The sequence below is a fragment of the Tinamus guttatus genome, unplaced genomic scaffold (assembly GCF_059628265.1).
Source record: "Tinamus guttatus ecotype Peru unplaced genomic scaffold, ASM5962826v1 Tinamus_guttatus_pri_ptg000332l, whole genome shotgun sequence".
Classification (NCBI taxonomy): Eukaryota; Metazoa; Chordata; class Aves; order Tinamiformes; family Tinamidae; genus Tinamus; species Tinamus guttatus.
The window spans coordinates 1786745-1806484 of NW_028288866.1; the positions used below are offsets into that span (position 1 = coordinate 1786745).

Consider the following 19740-nt stretch of genomic DNA (forward strand, 5'->3'; position numbering starts at 1 on the left):
CTCTGGGCAGCTTTGCTAAGGGGTGTAAATACTGCTGCTGTGACTTGGCATTGAGTCCAGGCTGGAAGCAGTCTTAGCTGCCAGCCTGGACTCCAAAAGCCCTTAATGCCAACGGAGGATTAGGTGTGCTACCATTCCTCCGGTGCAAATTACAGCCTGTTGAAGGAAGAGCACATTTAAGTTGCCATCCTCAGATAGCTGGGCTTAGCAGTTTGCTGGTGAGAAAAACTCAGTTCCGATGCAGATAATGCCGTCTGCTTTAACAGTGACCCTAAGTCCAGTGCATGAGGAGCACAGGGAGCAGAGCCTGGCGCTGGGAGCTGGTCTCGTGGGTCCCTCGAGTGAATGGGTGGGAATAGTCATGGGATTCATAGAGGGAGAAGATCAGGAGAAAATTTGGGTCAGTTTTTCTTCCCTGCTACTTCAACGCTGCAGTTCTCATTTCTCTGTGGTTGGCTCTGTTTCTTTGCTATGCTCCTTTGCCCCCTGTGCTCACACACAGGTCAGTTGGTTTTCACTGTGCTGGACGCTGGCCAGCTAGTCATTATTGTCACTGTCGTTTATCCTAATGGGCATGTTAATTATTTTCAGGAAATAGCTCGTTTACTTGCCTTGGAGGAAGCAACACTCAGCACTGATTTGCAGCAGGGATATGCCTTGAAGAGTCTCACAGGTATTTGCTGGCATCCACACAAGTCATACTGTAGGATTAGAGACAGGGTGACTGTTATTTCAGAACAGCATGTAGCAGAGTTTTGAACAGATGTGGTACAATGTTTTGCAATCATCAGCATTGGATTTTTACCCATCAGTTTCTCTCTGATAGATTGGGAAAATAGATTTTCCCATAGGTCATTCTGAACAGGTTTAGTTTTTAGTACCTTGAACTAATTTTGTGTCATGAGCAAATTTTGTCATAGCACTGTTCTTCTGCGTGTCTTGATTACATTTGTTGAACAGTATAGTTCCCAGCACCATTGTAATGCTACTAATTTATTCCTCCCTGTTGTGCCTTAGTTATTAATGTTTTAGCACCTTGTCCTTTTATTCTACTTTTATTCTATAATGGCAGTTTTTGGTTTTTGCCTTCTATGGTAGACTTTTTTCAAAAACTTGTCTGAAATGAGATTACATTGTGTCAGTTCAGTCACTCTTTTTCATATTCCATTCTATGATATAATTTCATATTTGCTGGCCACAGAAAACTTGAAGGTAACAAAATGAAGCTCTTTCCTCCATCCTGTATGTCTCATTCCTGCCCAGGTCTTCTCTCTTCCTTCGTGGAGGTAGAGTCTATCAAACGACACTTCAAAAGCCGCCTGGTGGGTACAGTCCTCAATGGTTACCTGTGTTTGAGGAAGTTAGTGGTGCAGAGAACAAAGCTGATCGATGAAACCCAGGACATGCTGCTGGAGATGCTGGAGGACATGACGACAGGTAAAACCACGGGAGTACCAGAAACCCAGACTAGCTATTGGGATTTTTTTGTTGTTTTGTTTTTATTTGTTTTAATGGCTTGGGCCTTCTAATACTTCCTTTTGGCACTGGAAAGGTCAGCAATGTTCCTGGAATCATCTCTTCTTTCCCAGGGCTTTAAGCCTCCTCCTTACCGGACTGTTTTACTGCAGCCCAAGCATGCAAAGTAGTTTTCTAGTAACTGTACCAATAAACAGCCTCTTTACTAGGTAGCTTGTCCTTGGAAGAAGAGGGCGCCGAATTGGTATTTACTGCATGGGGATTTGTTGTCCGTATTGAGCTAAAACGGAGCCCTTGGGAGCTGGTGTGTGTGTGTCTCAATTTTTCCTTTTCTTGGCAGGCACAGAATCCGAAACAAAGGCGTTTATGGCAGTGTGTATAGAGACAGCAAAACGTTACAGCCTTGATGACTACAGGACACCCGTGTTCATCTTCGAGAGACTTTGCAGTATTATCTATCCTGTGAGTATATCCATGGCTGTAACTTCTCTTATAAAATCAGACTTCTTAAATAAAGTTTACATTTCAGCAAAACAAAATAGTAGCCTAGACAATAAGGGTTTAATACTAGCCAGTGTAGAACTGTACTAATGTGCCATCCAATTTTGAAGTTTTAGTATTCAGATTCCTTACTGTAGCCTGTTCTGCGCAAGGACAACCAGTAGCAATGTCACTCTGTGCTGTAGAATGTGAGTACTAAAGTCTGCGTGAGGCCACGTAGAGCAGGATACACCAGCAGTGAAAGGGCTTGGGGCTGAGGGACACCCTGCAAATCACTAACATGCGAGTGCGGGAAATGGAGCGTGTTTAGGGTGGAAAAAAAACAAGTCACTCGGCCTCTGCTCTTGTTCTTTAGGAGGAGAATGAAGTGACTGAGTTCTTTGTAACGCTGGAGAAAGATCCCCAGCAGGAAGACTTCTTGCAGGGCAGAATGCCAGGCAATCCCTACAGCAGTAATGAGCCTGGCATCGGGCCGCTCATGAGGGACATCAAGAACAAAATCTGCCAGGACTGTGACCTGGTAGCTCTGCTGGAGGATGACAGCGGAATGGAGGTGAGGATGCTGAAGTGTGGATTTCTTGCCCTGACAAAGGCGGACTCATTTCTAAGCAGCTTTAGTTGCTAACATACTTTGAACCTGTTCTAGAACGCTGCTTCTTTTCCTTTCAGCTTTTGGTGAATAATAAGATCATCAGTTTGGACTTGCCTGTAGCCGAGGTCTATAAGAAGGTGTGGTGTCCCACGAACGAGGTATGTGTCTGTTCGTTTTCAATGGAAATCACAGGAATCAGGATTTATTCCATGACATATAATTTCCTAGCTACAATTGCTCAGCACCTTTTTTTCCCTTTTTTGGGGTGCTCTATTGGATACATTGTTGCTCAATTCTGCAACAAAAATGATTTAAAAGGGCATAGTAGTGGCTCAGGTACTCAGCCCATTTAATTTGCTATTAGTAGCGGGTATGGCCTGTTCTCCAGATGAAGAAGTGGACACAGAGGTCTTGAGGGACTGGCCCAACAGTGTCACAACAAGCTCATTCCAGGGACGGATGCAGAGCCCAGAACAAGCCGTTCTCTTTGTAATCTTACCCATTCCAAATATGTTCTCTAGACTTATTGCTAGTATAAGCAATAATGGAGATTATAAAAGATGACCGATTTACCTAACACTTCTTGTTCTTTCCCCTGTTTGTTGGTCGTGCACATAGGAAGAAATCAGATGTAAAGCCTGTTTTGGTGAATTGTGACACAGGGGATTCTCGGATCTGATCCGAGCCCGAACTGTGTTACCCAAAGGGAATAACAACAACTCGTGGGCGCTGCAGAGCCGCTCCGAGCGCGGCCGTTCCCGGACTGCTGGCGCTGGAGCCGCCGTGCTCCGCTCCCAGGGGCGGCAGCGGCCGGGAAGGGCACAGTCTGCTCCGGCTTTCATCCCGCTTCCTTTGTGCGCGCTGCGGCACCGCGCTCCTGGAGCGCCGCTCGCGTTCCCTAGGAAATAGGCTCACGAGAAGCCAGCCTCGGGACCCTTTTTGTTCCCCTTGTCTCTCCGTGGCTTTTTTTTTTCCTTGTTCATCTGCCGTTTTACCAGGGCCCCTGCGGTGTTAATTGCTGGTCTCTAGCGCGGCCTTTGAGCAGATCTTCCCCCCGGGGCTTTCCCGATGCTTATGTATTTGCTATGACATTAAGCACTGCTTATTCCACATTAGGCTTAGTGCGCTTTCTGACAGGTTTTTCTCTCACAAGGTCTCTTGCTCCCAAATCTGGGATTTTTTTTCTTTTCTGCTTTTTATTTAGACCTGTGGATTAAAATGGAAAGTTTAGTGATAGGCAGTCAGTATTTCCAGCTGGAAACACATCTAGAAAGCCACCCCCTTTCCATGGTAAAAGTGCAATCCTTTCCCATTTTAGGCTCTCTCCTTGCAATAATAACACACCATCTTAGCAAAAGCTCATTAAATTGCCTTTTACTCCTCCTGTTTCATTTTCCATCGCTGCACATTTTTCTGTATTTGAAAGCAGTGCTTCAATTAGCCTCCTCCACTGCATTTATTGGGCTGTGCCTTATCTGACTATATCCCAGGTATATAAGATGCCTCCACTGGAAAGAGAAGGCTGATGCATTTCCCTATGGATGCCTATGGATGAGGGCGCGTTGTGCTTGGATAGTTCCTTGTTCCTTGGTGCTAAGGGAGGGGGCAAGACTGCTTATTACTGTGTTATCCCTCTAATAGACAATGTGAGGCATAACAGGACAGAGCAACTGATGATTTATTGAACGTTTTTGCAGGTCCTGGCTTTGCAGTTGTTTTTAATTCATCACAACCAAGGAAGGAGGAGGGAGTGAAAAATGTCTTGGTGTCATCTCCTGTGAAAAGAGCACAGAGGAGAAGAACACTTAAGTGTTTTACATGCCCTAAAGAAAACCACACCTGTGTATGTGTGTCTGTATAGGGCGAGTTAATGTAACAGTCTTCTGTCTCGCAGGGGGAGCCCATGAGGATCATTTACCGCATGCGGGGGTTACTAGGAGATGCCACGGAGGAATTCATCGAGTCCCTAGACTCCACTACTGGTAATGCACTTGTCTCCTGAAAGCTGGGATTAGATTTGAAATCTGAGGTTTGCTGTAGAGCAATGACACTCTTATCCTTGCAGCAGCAGGCTTAAAGTTGATTGACGTTTCTTTTGCTGCAGTTACCTGCTTCCCCTACAGTGGATGCTGATTTTAAGAGTTTAATGTCTGGGCTTTCAAGCTGAATGCTTGTATGGCATGGGACCGTTCACTGTGGCGCTCCTTCATATTCCTGCTCATCCCTTTTTTTTTTTTTTGACAATTTGACACAGCTGGTATAACTTCAGCTGCCTGTAAACATGGCCTTCTGTGTTGTGCCTTGTCTTTGTGGCTTCTTCCTTTCTTCATAACCTGTGTCTGTCCTGTAGATGAGGAGGAGGATGAGGAAGAAGTGTACAAGATGGCTGGGGTGATGGCCCAGTGTGGTGGCCTGGAGTGCATGCTGAACAGATTGACAGGAATTAAGGACTTCAAACAAGGCCGGCACCTCTTGACGGTGAGTCTGAGCTGCTCTGCTTTGGGCTTCAGAGATACACGGCAGAAAATACAACAGGCATGAGTGAAATTTCCGCTTTTGCTGTCTTAGGTTTCAGTTCAAGTGTTGGAGCAGAGGTTGCACTTCACTCATTTGTTAAAACCTGAGGAGTTCTTTCTTTCTCCCTCCCAATCTCTTTAGTTAGCAGTTTTATACAAAAAAAAAAAAGATGGAGAAGTCAAATTGTTGATAGGACTGAAACCTACCTTACTGGAGTGATTGTTTTCTGCCTTGGTTATAATGACAAAACAAAGCTGTCCAAGGTTAATATTAGCATAAAATCCTGACTTGTTATTTACCCCCCAAGTTTGGAAAGTAGCTCTGTGATCAGGTGCTTTTAATTTCAGTAATATTTTGACACTCGTTTGGAGTACAGTGGAGAATCCATTCTCTGTATTTTGTAGGTGCTGTTAAAACTGTTCAGTTACTGCGTGAAGGTGAAAATCAATCGTCAGCAGCTGGTCAAGCCTGAGATGAACACTTTGAATGTCATGCTGGGAACCCTTAACTTGGTAAGGATAACAGGGGCATTGAGCCTTTTGTTAAGCAGAAGGAATTTGGTAATGTTGGCTGAACGGTGGTTTGGTTAAGTGATTTTCAAAACTGTTGTTGTTCGATGGCCTCACAGACATGGATGCTGGGTTAATGTACTGCTCAGAAGTTCAGCAGGGTCTTGGGTGATCTGCAGGTCTTTGCACTGTGAATTTCTAGATAACTGGGTTTTATTTCTACCTGTGTTGCTGAAATTCTTGGTTATTTAATGAAAGGGGTCCTATTCAACAAGGGAGCTTGGACTTCCTTAAAGTACTTGCCATGGACTCGAGTACCTCAGATTGTCCTGCTTCCTTATGACAACTGTGAAAGATCTTAAATATTGCTGGATGAACCCAGCACATTTTCTGTTGGGCATTCCCTATCTACAAGTAATGGGAATCAAGTGGCTCAGTTAAATCTTTTCCTGTTGATGCTGTGAGTACTGTTACCTTCTTCAGGCTCTCGTGGCTGAGCAGGAAAGCAAGGACAGTGGAGGAGCAGCTGTGGCAGAGCAAGTGCTCAGTATAATGGAGATCATACTGGATGAATCCAACGCGGAACCTCTGAGCGAGGACAAGGTGAGGGGCTGAACGGGAGTGTAGCCTGGGATTTAAAGCCGATACCTCTGCTATTATAGGGATTCAGAGCTTCAGGAGTTGTAGAGCTGTGTTGAATGGAAGTCTCACATATGCCAGCAAGGTCTTAGCAGGCCTTGGAGGTAGTGCCCTCAACCAAAAGCCCTCCTTTGGGGCTAAAATCAACTAGAGAATTCTTTAACAGGAGATGAAAGAAGACAAGTGTCCACTAGACTAGATGATAACAGCCATTTCTCTGGACACTTGAAGTTTTTGTTCTTTATCAGTCTGTTTGATCAGGGTCAAGAGCTCTGTTTCATCAAGACCAGAGTACCAGCTACTGGAAAGCAAGTGTTTCCTTGGATGATGTAGATCTATCCCCAAACGTAAACCATGCTCTTTGTTTGCAGGGTAACCTTCTCCTGACTGGTGACAAGGATCAGCTGGTGATGCTGCTCGATCAGATCAACAGCACTTTCGTCCGCTCCAATCTCAGCGTCTTGCAAGGCCTGTTACGCATCATTCCTTACCTGTCCTTCGGGGAAATGGAGAAAATGCAGATTCTTGTTGACCGATTCAAACCGTACTGTAGCTTTGATAAGTAAGTTGGCAGGTCTCAACTAAAATCACGCAAAATGGGGTGGATGGAGAAGTTCATACCTTTTCTCATTGATACTCGTTTCAGTGTAATGCAGAGTTTCAGGATTCCAAAGTTTCAGCTTATTTTTTCACTTCTAAGCCATTTCTAGGAGAAATATATGACTGTAGCTCAGGAAATATGGCTTTGAAGTATATTCTGCAATGATGGGCCTGAGTGGCAGGATTGGGTGTTCTGAGGCTATGAGGTGGTAGAGCATGTTTCTGCATTCAGTGGTAATAAAATAAGAATCATTATACAGGCAGATCTTTGAGGAACCTCCAAGTGACTGTTTCTCCTCCTAACTCAGGTATGATGAGGAGCACAGCGGAGATGACAAAGTTTTCCTAGACTGCTTCTGTAAAATAGCAGCTGGGATAAAGAATAACAGCAACGGCCATCAGCTGAAAGATCTGATCCTCCAGAAGGGGATCACGCAGAATGCCCTTGACTACATGAAAAAGCACATTCCTAGTGCAAAAAAGTGAGTTGCTTCCTCGTGTGTGTGGTAATCCTGAGCATCCCTGTCTCATTTGAACACCATCCAATAAAGCTCTCTTCCAGGAAAGCTGTTAACAAGGCCACATTTAGAAGCTGTACTTGGTACAGCTGTGATACAGAGGGTCTAGGATGCTGCTGCTATTGGGATGGGATAAGAGTCCAGGACCCTCTGACGTCCTTCTGGGCTGGTTTCCTGGATGCTGTGATCTGTGTGTTTCTTTCACTACCCTCTGTATACTGTATCAGAGCTTCTGATGGTGATGACCAGCCCGTAAATCCAGAACAAATCCCAAGGCACAGCGCAGTTGGCACTGTGGCTGTTAGTGTGCACGCCATGGAAGTGGGTGTGTGAATGTCACTCCGTTAATTGGCGGAGGAGGAGTGTGGAAAGGGGGATGCTTGGCTGTGCCTGCAGCCTGTGTCCTGCCACCGTGCTGCTGGCTGCCAGCACCTTCCCAGAGCAGCCGACTGTCCTTCAACTGCCACCTCTTGCTCCCTGCGCAGCTTGGATGCAGACATCTGGAAGAAATTCCTATCTCGCCCTGCACTGCCTTTTATCCTCCGCCTGCTCCGAGGACTTGCCACGCAGCACCCTGCCACGCAGGTAAGGAGGCCCTCTTAGGAGCAGAGCAGGACAGGACTGGCTTGTTGCTGTGTTTTTTTCTGGTCGTAGCTAGACGGATATTTCAGTAGTAGTTAATTCTCAGATGCTTTGGTTGGGCTTGGAGAGAGATACTGGCTTCAGATGTAGTCTGCTAGGCAGGTAAAGACTGAGATTTTGCCTTAAGTATACTTCATGCTGGGTGGTGTGAGGTGGTAACATGGGTATTCTGTGAAGAGAAGGCCCAACATCCAGTGTAGAAGCAAATTGCCACCCTCTTGTATGCAGGGTCCAGGGTCCGTAGTGTGGGAGTGCTGGAGAAAAAAGTAAACCACTGCAGTACTTTGAGGCAGCTGCTGTGAGTGGGTTTAGAGGGAAACGAATACTGTCGTGTACATCCCTTTTTCTTTCTCTTTTGAAAAAGGTGCTGTGTTTCCTTCTTTCCTAGGTGCTAATAGGTACAGACTCCATCACAAACCTGCACAAGCTGGAGCAGGTGTCTAGCGACGAAGGGATTGGGACACTAGCGGAGAATCTTCTGGAAGCGCTGAGGGAACATCCAGAGGTGAATAAGAAGATCGACGCTGCCCGGAAGGAGACACGTGCGGAGAAGAAGCGCATGGCTATGGCGATGAGGCAGAAGGCCTTGGGCACTCTGGGCATGACGGTAATGTCTGTTTGCACCGACGGCAGACTCGTGATCTCATGACCTTTTCACTGCCCTCTCGCTAAAGCTGCCACATGAGGAATTGTATAAAATGATTTATTGACAAATACTGGAGAGCTGGAGCCTGTGATGTGCCTGGCACCCCTGGGAGAGTAAATATGGTTGCTACTAGCAGTCTGGGAAGTGGATTGGGCATTCCCGTTACAGTGGTGGGGACGGTGCTCTTCATTATGGTCTTTTCAACCTTCTTGACTTGTTCTCCTTTTCAGACGAATGAGAAGGGTCAGGTAGTGACCAAGACCGCACTGCTTAAACAGATGGAGGAGCTCATAGAAGAACCGGGTCTGACTTGCTGCATCTGCCGGGAAGGCTACAAGTTTCAGGTAAAGTGAGATAGGTCTGTGAAGCCCTCTAATCTAGGGAGGCAACTTGCCAAGAGCTGGGCAAGCCTTGGTGCTTTGGCCCTGGGAGAGCAGGAATTAGCAGGTTTGGTATATATGTTTATTAAAGCTTCATCTTTTAGGGCTTCATCAGTGTGTATTGAACCCTGTTATATGTTGTCCCATGGCTCTGGACAAGACGTTTGAAGTGGTTTCTGCACCAGCTGAACTTTGTAGAGCTCTTTCAGCACCCCTCAGCCCTAGAATGCAATCAGAGCAATTCTAGGATGCTAGAAGCATCAGAGAAGCTTTGCTATTTCTTTTTGTAGTTTATTATAGCCAGGTCATTCTGACATGTTTGCTTGTTCTTAACTGCAGGTATTGCCTTTGGGGCTAGTGTTATATTCAGAGGCTCATTTGAGTTCTTTGGTGCCCCCCTTGAAACTAACAGTGTTTTACTCATTCCTACTGGAAAAAAAAAATGGCTGGTGTCAGGTTGAAGTAGGAAGGTTGTTGGCTCAGTGGCCTGAATAGACCATTGAAGAGTCAGTCAAACCAGTATAAAGCGTGAACGGTGCAGAGATGTGAATAAACTCTAACACAGCTGTTGTTATTGCAGCCAACAAAGGTCCTGGGTATTTATACGTTCACCAAGCGCGTTGCACTGGAGGAGTTTGAGAACAAGCCCCGAAAACAGCAGGGCTACAGCACAGTCTCTCATTTCAACATCGTCCATTACGACTGTCACCTTGCAGCTGTGAGGTAGGCTCCGATTGCAGGCGAGGAGTAGTGCTTGAGGCTACATTTCAAGGTGTTTGGGGGGCTTGGGACTCAGCCTTGTCACTCAAAACAGATTTGCCCATGAGCTGGTCACTTGGTAGCTTGGAGACAGCCACCACCTTCTCTGTTGTGGTTTGTTAATACCACACTCAGAAGCCAGGCCTGGCCACCAAAAAGTCAAATCTGTTATCATTAGAAATAACCGCTGCATAGGTTAAAGAAGCTCTGGAATTGCCAAATTCCTGATGGCTTCTTTGGCCAAATTTTGCCTACTGGTAAGCTGTGAGGTGTTGCTTTCTTTCTACGTGCAGGCTGGCTCGTGGCCGTGAAGAGTGGGAGAGCGCAGCCCTGCAAAATGCCAACACAAAGTGCAACGGGCTCCTGCCAGTCTGGGGGCCTCATGTGCCAGAGTCTGCCTTTGCTACATGCTTGGCAAGGTGGGTAGAGCCAGTTACTTCTCCAACTGTTTTGTGTTGGGGTAGGTGAGACAGTATGTTATCATAGTGGCATGGAAGTTGCTTGAAAAGCTGTTATTTGTAGTGCAGAAGAAGAAATTTAATCAGCATTTTTAAATGGTACTTAATAAAGTAACGCTTTCTGCTGTTTTTCAGACACAACACGTACCTCCAGGAGTGCACGGGGCAGCGGGAACCCACCTACCAGCTCAATGTCCATGACATTAAGCTGCTATTTCTCCGCTTCGCAATGGAGCAATCATTCAGCGTAGACACTGGAGGAGGAGGAAGGGAGAGCAACATACACCTCATTCCATACATAATCCACACGGTGCTCTACGTCCTCAACACGTCAGTATCTCGCTCCTACCACCAGCCTGTCCTTCCCTCACGTGGTCTCAAAGCAGGTGCCATCTGCACTTGCACATGCATGTGGCCAGGAAAGTGGGAAACCTCCCAGGCTTCAGATGGAACCAAACTGCGTGTTTTAAGCAGAATGTTATGGGCTTAAATTGGTCACAGTGAAACATTTGTGGCCCGTGAACGTGCAGGATAACAGGGAACCTACTGAACAGAAGCAGATTGGAAGGTGTCTCCTTTTTCAGTTGTACATGTTACCTCTGGGTTGAGCAATGAGATTATTAGATTAAAGGAACATTATCAGTTTAGTTTCTTCTGGAAAAGCAGAAGAAAGACTTCTCTGAAGTAATCACTGTTGGTTGATATTATTACCCAAGATGAGAATAACCCAGTCAGCCTCAAGTTTTGACTTACTACATTTCTCCTGTAGTGTTCAGGTTCTTAAGACTCCGATTTTTAAGTTTGTTTTTACTAAGAAACAGCAGCATAGCAACACTTCCCTTGAATTGTTTGTGTAAGAACTTATTTATACAAAGCATAAATATCTGTCACACCTTGGCTTCACACTATGTGTAAGTGCATAAATGCATAGATGCCTGAATAGTTTTGAATACCTGAGCAAGTTCTCATAATGCAGCATCCTGTGCAAAAACAAGTGCCCATTAACCTTTTATGTACACAGTGGGATAAAATAATATTAATTAAATCAACATATAGTGTGTGAAAATGTATGTCTCTTAAACCATCATCCCTCCAGATGGAATTAAATAAATCTCAGCTCACTTTCCATCCTGGAACTAATCAGCATTTTGGCTCTTACACAATTTGTGTGTTGTTTTTAGTATCTGTCTCCAGATCCCTGCGCTATTGTTTACTGATTCCCTTGAGGGACAAATGAATGAAACTATTCATCTAATTTCATAAGTCTGCTTGGTGGCACTAGAGAGCCCAGAACCTACTTGATCACTGTTGTGTGAAAATGCATTACGTAGTTTCCAGAATTTCTTTGTTTGATATTAAATGTAGAGGACGAAGAGCTGTTAGTTATGCTACCAGCTGCGTAACTTAGCAAATGAGAAGTTCCTGGGGTGCTGGCACATAGGCAGAGCTTTATTTGCTAGGGATATACTGCTTTATGTATTTCTGTTAGGGAGGGCAGACCTGACTTCAAAATTGAGGGATTTACCTAGGTTTGTATGTCTCGCCGTGAGCAAATGATGGCCAGTGCATGAACTGGGGGAAACTGGCAGTGCAAAGTGAGCGCCACTCTATTTCCTAGGTAAAATTGCTCTAGTGCAGTGCTTCAAAGCTGCTGCAAAGTAACAAATGACCTGTAGGAGCCCCTGGGTCAGAACAGCTGCTGATGCTTCTGTTTCATTTCAGAACTCGAGCAACCTCGAGGGAGGAGAAAAACCTCCAGAGCTTCATGGAACATCCCAAAGAGAAGTGGGTAGAGAGCGCCTACGAGGTGGACGGGCCCCACTACTACACGGTGCTGGCGCTGCACATCTCGTCGCCCGAGAAGTGGAGGGCCATGCGCGTGGAGATCCTCAAGAGGCTCCTGGTCACCTCCCACGCGCGCCTGGTGTCACCAGGCGGTGCCAGCAGGTCAGGTGGCCCCGCGCCGCGCGGCTGCCGCAGCAGGTTGTGCGGAGCTGCGGACCCTGCGTGCGTTAGAGCAGCCACTAACCCGTGCTTAACCCCTGAGCTTGGCACGCAGCTTTGCAGCGTTACGAGCAGGAGAAGCCAATTCAGGGTCCTTTCTGGAGTGGACGTATCAGGAGATCAGCGCTTCTTTATTTATCTATCTATTTCTTCTGTTTTAGCAGGCTCTGTGCTTGCCTTGACTAACAAGAGTGTTTCTTTGCTCTTTGTGATCAGCGCAACAGCTTCCTTAAATAGAAAAAGAAATAGAAATAGAAATCAAATGCTGTTGCTTTTCAAAAAAAAGAGAAAGGAAAAATCAATAGCAGCTGTCAGGCACTTGAGAAGTACAAGAATAAGCAACTGCCTGACAAAAGGAAATATTTCCAGGGAAGGAAGGGGAATTCCAGTTTATGAAAGGATGATTTTAAAGAGCTGTCATAATTAGGAATAGGTTCATTATTACTCTAAGTCGCCTTAAAGGGCATTCTTCGTGTGGTGGCATAATTACATGTTTGATAAAGTCATTACGTTGTGGCAGCACAGCACGCAGCAGGCCTCGCTGCTGTGAGAGCATCACGAGCACGAGAGCTTCCCTGCCCTTACGGGGGCCGCCGTATTGATCCCGGCGCGGCTCTGGGAGGGCCGGCGCGGGAGATGCGATCCCGGACGGCTGCTTTTCCAGGCGCAAGGACAGGCCGTCTTTCATGGGGCCTGAAAGAGAGCCTAGTGAAGGAGAGGCCCTGGGGGGTGGCTATGGGCTTTGGGTGTTTTTTGGAAAACCCTTCTGCAAATAATTTCGGTTTCTTTCCCGAGTTATCTCTAAACATGTGGAGCAATAAAAGCATATCGGAAGTGAAATAGCCAGAAACTTCCCGCTAGCTGCCTCATCTAGGGGATTTCAGGGGAAAACACTGCGAAATAGTTATGCCAAGGTTTATCTGAGGGCTTTCTTTAACCCTGTAGACTATGAGAACACGCAGCCTTTGCTGATTATGCCTTTCAGAAATAGAAATATGGGAATTCTTGATTCTCTTAGCTTATTTACTCTTGCAGTAAAGCAGGAAGAGGGAGATGGATGCTGAAGCGCTCTACAGATAAGTACCAACACCTTGAATTTGTAGCCTAAGCCACATCCAGTAACATCTGCAAATACTGAGCAACATCTGTAACGCTGGAGTGATGGTCCTGCATACAAAAGATGAAATTTAGCCTTCTGCATTAGATGCAGTGCAGCCATACAGAGCGCATCAGGGTGGTGTGCGCTGAAGGTTACAGAGATACAAGGATTCACTCCCACTTTTACCAGGGAAGCTGGAGAGAAGTTGCTATAGCAACTATCGCTGTATCGGGAAACAGCTGAGGATCAACTCGTGGTCCTAAAAATGGGCTGGAAGCCTTGCTGGAGAAGATGCAGTGTGACACCACGGCCTGTAGCAAAGGAGTAGGATGCGCTGCCGGAGCCTGCCCCAGCGCTGGTCCCTCTCCAGGATCCTGGCCCTGCATTGCAGCTGTTGCCAGTTATGCGCAAGATCCAAGTGTTTTTAGGAACAACTCCTATTGAAACACGACGGTGAAGCCACCAGTGTGGACAGGGCCTGATTTGGTGTGTTTTAATGTCTCCAAATGCCACCTACAAACCCCAAAGAAAAGGGTCACTTTACTGCTTATCTACTTGTCGTGGCTACCACAGGAGTTCAGGCTCGAACCGCCTCGCAGGCCGTGTGCGGTGTAGCTGCTTCATGGAGTCTGAGGAGACGATGTCCTCTTGATTTTTTTTTTGCTTTCTTTTTTCCTTTTCTCCTGTCTGACCTTCCTAAAATATTCATGAGAGCAGCGAGCCTTCCCAGATGTTAACATCTAACTTTCAGTTGGAAATCCAGGCACGGCAGAAGCAGTCAGACCAGCTTACATTAATGAAAAGGCAGCAGCTATTCTACAATGAAGCTGCTGGATTCAGTGGCCATGTCGACCTAACCCACAAGGGCCTTTGGGTTTTCAATTAAAGCAATAGAGTCCAATTAGCTCAAAAAAAAAAAAAAAGCTTGCATGAAAAGGAATCCCATCTTTCAGGAGTTGGGAGGCTGGAATTAGCCCTGCTCTAAGTTACTCTTCTTCCCGTGGAAATTTAGTCACCTTTACTAATTGGTTTTCCTTTAAATAATTAAGCCCGGCTGCCGAGCTGGCTGCCACCCACCAAGCTGGCTGCTTTAAGGGAAGGGAAGAGCTCGGAGTCGCACAAAGCATCAGCTTGGCAAAACGCAGGTGTGTGGTCAGGCTGAGCATGGTTAGCTGATGCCCTTCTGTCTTGTGGGCTTGAGTCTGCAGCTGCAGAACTAGCTCTAGATCTATTTAAAAAAAAAAAAAAGCTGCTTTTTCCCAAAGCCTTTGAATCCCAGACAGGAGGCAGCATGTGCTAAAGCCTGATGTACCTGCTGAATAAAGGCAAGAAAATTCCTAAGCCATTAGACTCGCTGGCAGGAGGTTCCACCTTGCCAGAACCTGTTGGTGATTAATCCTGTAACCTTCAGCAAATTGTGGGAACTGTTATCCCAGCCCAGCTCAGCACCTTTTATAGCATTTCTCCAACTAGGCGGTGGACTTTGAAAAGCCCTTACATGGCAATAGAAAAAAATGAGCAGAAATTGCATTGAAATTCCTCCATTTGTCCAACTATTGAGGGGAACCAAGACAAAGCTCACTTAGACCTATATCCTGGTGTGAATTATCGTAGGTTTTGGGGCCATTTCAGCTTTCACGCTTTTCATCAATGGGTGACAAAAGCAGTGATAACTTAAAGATGGATTTCATTGTTTTCCTAGGCTGGCGGATAAGGCAGTGAAGGAATATGCAACCTACCGCTCTGGCCTTCTCTTCTGGGCCCTCGTAGATCTCATTTACAACATGTTCAAGGTAAGGAAACGTTAGCGTTAATCTCCGTCAGCTTTCCAATCTGAGAACGGGTGCATGTGCTTTTAATAACGGCAGTGTCTGAAATGCCATCTTGCAAACTTGAAATTTTACCTGCTCATACGGACAGAAAAGCTGCATGAGGCAGTTGGTGGGTTAAATCATTAGGATGAGGAAATGCCCACAACGTTTTTATGTACTCTATGGGGAAACATGAAGAAGCTGTAGAGGAGGTAGCCAAGAGAAGTTGGGAGCTGTTGTTCCCAATTTCTGTGGGCCAGTTTGCACTAACCTGTGCCATTTCCACCCTCCAGAAGGTGCCTACCAGTAACACGGAGGGAGGCTGGTCCTACTCTCTGGCCGAATTCATACGACACAACGACATGCCAATACACGAAGCTGCAGACAAGGCCCTGAAAACCTTCCAGGAGGAGTTTATGCCAGTCGAAACATTTTCCGAGTTTCTGGACGTGGCTGGTAAGCATTTGCTTTTACCTTTTATAGGCCGCCTTATGCAACTCGTGACTGCCAGTGGCTTGAGACAAGAGCATTCCAGGCACCATCGCGGCGCTTTGTTTGTGTGAGACGGAGGAAGGAGGAGTCCTCGGGGCTCGTGCTGCTGCCCAAGCTCCTGCAATAACAGCTGGCAGGCTTGCTTGAGCATCCCCAGACGGGGGCATTTCTCTCAACTGCTCCTGCAAAACCCTCCAGCTTGCATCGTGCCCTGGGTGCTTGGGGGACGCGTGACCTCAAGGCCACTGTGGTGTGGATTGGGAACATGGCTGGGTGCTGCAGACCACGGTTTGGTCCCGCAGGAGGAAATTTGCTATCCCCAAAACAGAGATGCTGAGAACTCACCTGCAGAGAGGTCACTTCCACTGCTCAGAGTCAGTAGTGCCCTGGGCAGCCCCTCGGCGAGCAGCGTCCTGCCCTAGTGCTCTTGCACGAGGATCGGTGTCGCGTGCGTTTAATCCCCACGCGCCTTGGGGCCTTCTGCGCGTGTCCAGCGAGGGGTTATCTTTGTCTTGTCCCTACCTAAAATAACGTTGCAGCTGTCATTAACAACTCAGGGTACGGTGGCCCTCGCGCAGATTCCTCCTATGGGCAGGGGAAACGGCTTTGGGGCGCTAACGAGTCCGTATCATCTTTTTCTTGTTGTTCAAAGGCCTCTTATCTGAGATCAATGACGCCGAGAGCTTTCTCAAGGACCTTCTGAACTCTATCCCCTGAGCTGCGGGCACAGAGAGGCCAAGGGCGAGGACGACACTAGCTTGCCTTCCATCCCTTCGTGTTCCTCCTTGTGCAGTCTGTCCCTTCCCGAGGAGTGCTGCAGTTTGTTCGTTTTTTTTTTTATTATTTTATTTTATACTTTTTTTTTTCTCGGAGTGATTTGGAATTAGATTTGTTTTATCCCATGTTTCAGCGCTTCTAACTGTAAAGCTTTGTGTATTCAAGCTGGTTGAAAGAACTTGTACAGAGAGGAATCCAAACCAAGAAAATCTTAATGCTTTAGCGTGCACATCTTTGAAGTTAAATAAATCGAACGAATGGGTCCGATGGATTCGACCAGTGTTTTAACAACTCAGTAGCCAGGATCTTTTCCCGTCTTTTCTTCCAGAACTGCTTGTCTTAGGGCTGAGAGCAGCCGCAGACAAGGAGCACGGGGGAGGTGAGACTTGCAGGGAGCAGGAGAGCGGGTTTGACCCTGTTTCCTCACGGGGGACGGATGGCTGAGACCTTCGTGGCTCTCAAGGGCCACGTTTCCATCCCTGCCTTCCATAACCCACCCAGGGGAGCTGTCCCCTCTGCAGACCGTCGTCGTGGCTCTTGGAGGCTCCCTGTGTCTCACGGTGGCTTCGCTGACGTTATTCCCGCCGTGGTTACACCAAGCCCGCGAGCGCCGCGGTAGCGCACCGACGGCAGCGTCACCCCGAGAGGGGCAGAGGGATGCTGCTCACCGCTCGTCTTTATGCAGTAAATCACCTTGGCTTCAGCAAAGCGCATGGAGAACGGAGAGCGTGTGCCTGGGGCGTAGAAGCTCCCCCGGCTCCAGGCCGCGGAGGCTCTCCGAGCGTCGCCCGCGTTCCAGTAAAGCCTTCGCCGTCTTCCTCCTCTCCATTTGAACTCCCGTTTCCGCAATCCTCACACAGCCCCATTCATCAACCCCCTAACTAGTAATTAGCAGCGCGGCTGAATAACCCGGCCGCCTGTTTGATGCCTCCTGCACGCGCCGTGACCTGGTGATGAGCAGGTGGGCGACGGCGCGCGAGGTTTTCCCCTCCCGCCTCTGTGGCTGCTGATTTCACCCCTGTGCAACGTATTTAGGGGTAGATGTACAACACCCAACACTACTAAAATTCTTCTTCCAAAAGTCAAGGACCTTTTGACTCAGTAATTGTATACTTGTGCGTGTACTGTATATGTGTAGCTCCACTTCCCCATACCCAGAGTGCAGACTGAAACCCCACTGCCCTTCCACTGCGTCATTTTGCTGAGATTATCGTGCAGATGCAATTCCAGGAATCACCCTGTGGATGCTGGCACGGGCCTTTGGCCAAAGCAGCTTGTGCTGTTACTGCTAGCAGTTTATAGCAGCAAAAGCATCCCTTGTTGCATCGTTTCACCACCCATGCACTTGCATTGACGCATCCTTAAGCACGTGGGGAGCTGAGCCGGGCTTCTCTTTCGCTCCGTGACACTTTTACAGCCCCGAGAAATCAAGATCTCCAAAGGGGGCCAGTGTCCTATAAATCGCTTTCCCTAAGGGTGGTTGGCACGAAGCCTCTCAAAACCACTGCAAGGGTTTTGCGAACGTCTACACATGTATTCTGGAAACGGAGGAAGCCCTCGTGTGTGCTGCTCTGCCAGAGAATGTTAACTTCCTAGTGTTTAATCAGCTTTTTTGCAGGGAGATAGCGCTGTGTTCGGCATGGGACCTACGGCTGAGCGCTGCTAGGATTGAGCAGGGGGGCTTTAACCTCCCAAATTTCCCTGGGTAGCAGAAAAGCCACTGTTGAGCCCTGGGATCAATTTTGCCGCCTGTTCCGAGGGCGAATCCCCCTGGCAGGGCGAGGGGAGCTGGCGCTGCCTCCTTCCCAACCCACGCGGCTGATGCAGAGCTCTGGCCTTGCAACAGCCTCCTGGTACCCTGGAGCAATTCCAGCTGTTTTCCCCACTTGTATTAAAAAAATGCAAAAAAAAAAGACAAAAAAAAGAGAGCAGAGGCTCCTTTAGGAGCTTCATGGGAGCATTTTGCCCTCTCCATTGATGTTTAAGGTCTTAAGTGACACATAGATGAGCAGCCAGTGGGGTGAAACTGTCCTGTCTGCCCTCGGCACGCTGAGGAGGTCGTTTTTTTCTTCCTTTTCCCCCTATTCTTGCTCTTTCCCAAAGCCCCCTTGTAATCTTATTTTTTTAATGAACCCAGTGAGTCCTTTAATTGTTACTAGTATTCAAGGCCCAATATCAGGCTTAAAGACCTAGTGGGAGCATCTAAGTCCTGAATATTCCCCTGCTCTTAAGCTGACCTTAAGGGTTTTCCGGGCTTCGAAAAGAAGAAAAATCCACCCACAGACAAAAATGTTCCAGAAGTTGCTAATTAAAATTAATCCATGGCAGTGTTTGACCAGGTATCCAGGGGTCTCTCTGTGGATGGGATGGAAACCCAAAGTTACGCACAAATGTAGTAATGCAGTTTCCACTCAGCTCAGTTTTGATGGAAAAAACGCTGCTTTTGGGCCAAGCGACTTGTCTCTGTGGTGAAGATGAAGATTAAAGCAGGGAACAGGGGGTTATTATCAAATCCCACTGGTGGAAAGTCTTGCCTTGTCCCAAGCGGAAAAGCTGGGAAACGAATGGCCTGAGATGACTCGGAGTTCTCCGATGGGAAAAGCGTCTCCGCGTTGCCCAACAGCAGCAGTTGGTTACCCAGGCAGGTATTAAAGGCGTTTTCCTGCATTTTCAGCTTTAATGGGGCACCTCCGCCCAGGGCGCTGCCGCCCCAGAGCAAGCTTGGTGCTGAGGTAGCACCTGCGCCCAGGTGCCCGTCACCACGTGTCACCCTCGCTCGTTTAGTCCCGTCGGGTGAGGACACAAAAGCATGAGCCAGTTTTAATGATTTTTTCCTCACTTTTTAATGACTTTTTCAATATGATTATTTATCCGATATTCGACTATTCCTAAAAAAAAAAAAAAAAAGTTGCTCCTGCCGGCCTGCCGGGCAGCTTAAATTTGTCATTTTTAAATTTTATCCCAATTTATTCTCATTTTTGGCACACGCTCCAGCCGAGCGGCAGGGCCACGTGGAGCTGCCGGCAGCTGCCGCGCCGAGGGGCGTGGCCTGGGGCGCGAAGGGGCGTGGTTTAGCAGCGCGGGGGCGTGGTGACGAGGGAGGGCGTGGCTTCGCGGCCGGCGGTTTCGCTGCGCGTGGGCGTGGTTTGTCCGCGCGGGGCGGGGCCCGCGGCGGGGGCGGGGCCACGGCGGGCGGGGCTCCGCGGGCTCTCAGTGCGCGGCGGCGGCGGCGGATGCGGCAGTGGCGGCCGCGGCTGCCGCAGGAGCGCGAGGCGGCGGCCCCCTCCCCCTCCCCGCGCAGCCGTTAGCGGCCCCCAACG

At 47.8% G+C, this 19740-nt stretch overlaps 1 protein-coding gene across 2 annotated transcripts in view; it reads left to right on the plus strand.

The window, feature by feature from the left end:
- Positions 1-16687, plus strand: part of UBR4 (ubiquitin protein ligase E3 component n-recognin 4) — a 71047-nt gene extending 54360 nt beyond the window's left edge. For both annotated transcript variants that reach the window (XM_088529603.1, XM_088529604.1), the window contains exons 86-106: positions 592-673; positions 1264-1437; positions 1817-1938; positions 2333-2530; positions 2647-2727; positions 4464-4551; positions 4920-5047; positions 5491-5598; positions 6079-6198; positions 6606-6796; positions 7143-7316; positions 7838-7937; positions 8383-8601; positions 8871-8984; positions 9601-9743; positions 10073-10198; positions 10373-10567; positions 11960-12184; positions 15043-15133; positions 15445-15607; positions 16296-16687. In XM_088529603.1, coding sequence (XP_088385729.1) covers positions 592-673; positions 1264-1437; positions 1817-1938; positions 2333-2530; positions 2647-2727; positions 4464-4551; positions 4920-5047; positions 5491-5598; positions 6079-6198; positions 6606-6796; positions 7143-7316; positions 7838-7937; positions 8383-8601; positions 8871-8984; positions 9601-9743; positions 10073-10198; positions 10373-10567; positions 11960-12184; positions 15043-15133; positions 15445-15607; positions 16296-16360 — 2907 coding nt within the window. In that variant the 3' untranslated portion in view covers positions 16361-16687. The remainder of the gene's footprint in view (positions 1-591; positions 674-1263; positions 1438-1816; positions 1939-2332; positions 2531-2646; positions 2728-4463; positions 4552-4919; positions 5048-5490; positions 5599-6078; positions 6199-6605; positions 6797-7142; positions 7317-7837; positions 7938-8382; positions 8602-8870; positions 8985-9600; positions 9744-10072; positions 10199-10372; positions 10568-11959; positions 12185-15042; positions 15134-15444; positions 15608-16295) is intronic.
- The last annotated feature ends 3053 nt before the right edge of the window (positions 16688-19740 follow it).